The sequence below is a fragment of the Diaphorina citri genome, unplaced genomic scaffold (assembly GCF_000475195.1).
Source record: "Diaphorina citri unplaced genomic scaffold, Diaci psyllid genome assembly version 1.1 scaffold6372, whole genome shotgun sequence".
Classification (NCBI taxonomy): domain Eukaryota; kingdom Metazoa; phylum Arthropoda; class Insecta; order Hemiptera; family Psyllidae; genus Diaphorina; species Diaphorina citri.
Genome location: NW_007383748.1, coordinates 8,691 through 11,602, shown reverse-complemented (window position 1 = coordinate 11,602; position 2,912 = coordinate 8,691). Strand labels below are relative to the sequence as shown.

At 33.6% G+C, this 2,912-nt stretch overlaps 2 protein-coding genes across 2 annotated transcripts in view; both read right to left on the bottom strand.

Moving 5' to 3' along the window:
* Nucleotides 1-1,295, bottom strand: part of LOC103521961 — a 9,075-nt gene extending 7,780 nt beyond the window's left edge. Inside the window, exon 1 of the mRNA XM_008487064.2 lies at nt 1,284-1,295. Coding sequence (XP_008485286.2) covers nt 1,284-1,295 — 12 coding nt within the window. The remainder of the gene's footprint in view (nt 1-1,283) is intronic.
* Nucleotides 434-2,912, bottom strand: part of LOC103521960 (histone H2A.Z) — a gene marked incomplete at its 5' end in the record, with an annotated part of 11,166 nt that continues 8,687 nt past the window's right edge. Inside the window, one exon of the mRNA XM_008487063.2 lies at nt 434-1,434. Coding sequence (XP_008485285.1) covers nt 1,373-1,434 — 62 coding nt within the window. The remainder of the gene's footprint in view (nt 1,435-2,912) is intronic.

Below are 2,912 nucleotides of genomic sequence, written 5' to 3'. Positions count from 1 at the left end.
TCGTGAGGAAAATGAGTAGCTATGACATATAAATGCGCATAGCGACCGGTGTCAGCATGGTAGGTAAGCATTGGATTTTAGGATTATTGAGATATTGGGAAAATCCTACAATGCTGCAGTGAGTACCAAAGTTGTGACATAATAACACAAAGAAACTGCATTTACATTTTTACTCATTCTCTTCTATTTTGAGACAAGACCTCTGTTACAGTTTCTTTTAAAATCTCTTCTTTTCAACAAAATATTGGAAAAAACATGTTCCATTATGAGTTGATAAATACAAATAAAACCACGTGTAGTTAAGGTACATTAATTTAAAAAATCTTGTCTTTATTTACCTTAAATCCTAAACAAATTATTCTACAACTTAAAGATAAAAAAAAACTCAATTTCCTGGAGTTGACAATTTGTTTCATCTCTCAGAACAAGAGTTCCATCAGGACTGACCAACAAAACTGGCAACTAGATAGGTAGTTTTAGCAAAACTAAGCTACTATTCTTCCCATGACTAAGAACTATGGCTTGAAACTGTGATACAATAGAAAATAAAAATTACATTGACAAGATTCAAGAAATTTCTGCTATTAGAATTTAACTTCTAGGGTGTAAATATCAAATTTCCTATTTTCTTCTTGGCAAGAGCCTAAACTTCACACTACAATAACAAATGGTGCTAGGATATAATTCTACAAAACAAAAATAAAGTCTGAAGATGAGCGATACAAGAAAAAACATTTATTTTTATATCAATAAATCTTAAAATGTAACATTTAAGAAAGGAAAACACACAATTTATGAATAAGAAATAAAAGAAATGAAACTGTGAGATCAAAATAAAAAATTTACCTAAGATAGGTAAGACTTTCTTCAGAAATTACATTTGTGGGGAGACATTACTTGACATCATGGATCTTGTAATTTCAATCAACAGTATCCAAGAATTTAATGAAAACCATTCCTTCTATTGTCAAAGAATATATAAAAAAAATGCAAGCTGGTTAGTATGTCATTTGGAAAAAATCCCCACAAACCTCTGCAAGACATTATCTCAGTTCTTGTCAATATACAAAATACAACCATGTCAGCAAAATCATTGTAAACTTTTCCCCAGAAAGCAGATTACCTGACAAAATATTGTACATAGCTGATATACAGGGTTCATGAACAATACCTTAATCTAATCTTTAGTTTGATTTATTTATATGAGAAACTAAAGTACAAAACCATGAGAATGAAGGAGAGTGGGGGGAATGAGAGACACAAAAATGACAAATAGTACTGGCGGGGATGAACATATTTACATAGAATGAGACATGAACCAGCATACAAGCTAGTGAATATGTTTGACCTCAATATGACCCATATGACACACTTAGACAGGTTTTTGCGTTCCCTTTTTACCAATGAGGGATTTGTGGATATGTGGGATGACACCTGGAACAAGAACAGATATTTGACATTAGCAAATAATAGTAAAAAGTTAAAAACCATAAGTGCATTTTTTTCTTCGTAGAACAAAAGGAGCGTCAAAAGTTAAAAGTAAACCGGAAAACACCAAACACAAGCAAACACGGAGGCAAGAAGTGAAGAAAAAGAGAACCACTTTAATTATTTTTTAACAATTTTACCATTTCAAAAGGAAAGATGAGATACACAAAGAAGTAATTTTTTAATGGGAGTGTATTATATAGGGAGCTAACACTTTAAGGTGTTGGATTGACCCAAAAAAGCAAGACAAAATCCGACCCACCGTATTCGTCCCATTTCTGAGACCGTTTAGATTTCCGGGTTTTCGGCAGGAGGGCTAGTCGGGCACCGACCTAAACTGTCCATTATAATAAAGAATAAAAAATTAAATATATTAATATATTATCGAAGAAAAACTAAGTAACCTAAAAGTCAAAAGGGCAATTCATAAAAATCCTTTAAACACACCTTTAAGTGACGATATAGGGCATCCGTCAACCTAATTTGCCATGAGCAAAACCAAGTTCAAAACATTGGCTGAAAACCGCGAGTTTTTATCACGCAGGAAAAAACCGTAGATGTCTACTGTTACGGATACATCCATGGATGGATTTTTCACCTAATCCTGAACAACTTCCTTCAACGATTGACAGTAACTAAAAGTATTGATTATCTAATACTATTAGTTGTTATAAGTAGAACAAACTTAAAACTAGTACATGGATTAATGTCTTGAGGGATAGTCTATTGCGGATGTCAGTGATGATGACTATCATGGATGGATTGAACTCATAACAAGAGAACTACAGAAGATCGACTCGGAGTCAAATAAAATTACAAAATATATTTTATTTTGACCATACTTTCAAAGTAGACAAGAACGTAGTATCCAAATATACATCCCCTAGACATAACTAAAAAGTCGATTAAGAAACAAAAAGAGAGGGGTATAAATCAAAGGGCAGCCATCTTAGGTGTCTGTGAAACTTTTTGTCTTGTTGGTCAGTACCGTCTCCCACCCTCGTTTGTCGGCGACACATGTCACGACGATAAGACCTTATGGACTGACGACTTCATTCATGGATAGGATGTTTACCTAAACTATTATACGTAGAACTATTTGACTACTAGACGACGTTTCACGTCTATTACCCTTTTTAGGTTCGTTTAACATTTACTTATTCTCTTGATTCTTACTAAAGGAAATACTACAAAAAGAGACGTCCACAACCTCAACCGTCCTTTACGAAGGTTTCTAGACTTTCATTTCTCTTAGTGGGGGGCGGTAAATGTTGAACGGTAGTCTCCTCTGCTTCTCAACCTGTCAGACTAGTTCCGTTGGTAACGACCTCCTCCATACTTGAAACAACATAAATCACAGTTGAAACAGTATTTTAAAAAGACAACTTTAAAAAAAGAATCTAAAACTTTAAAGACATTTTTTT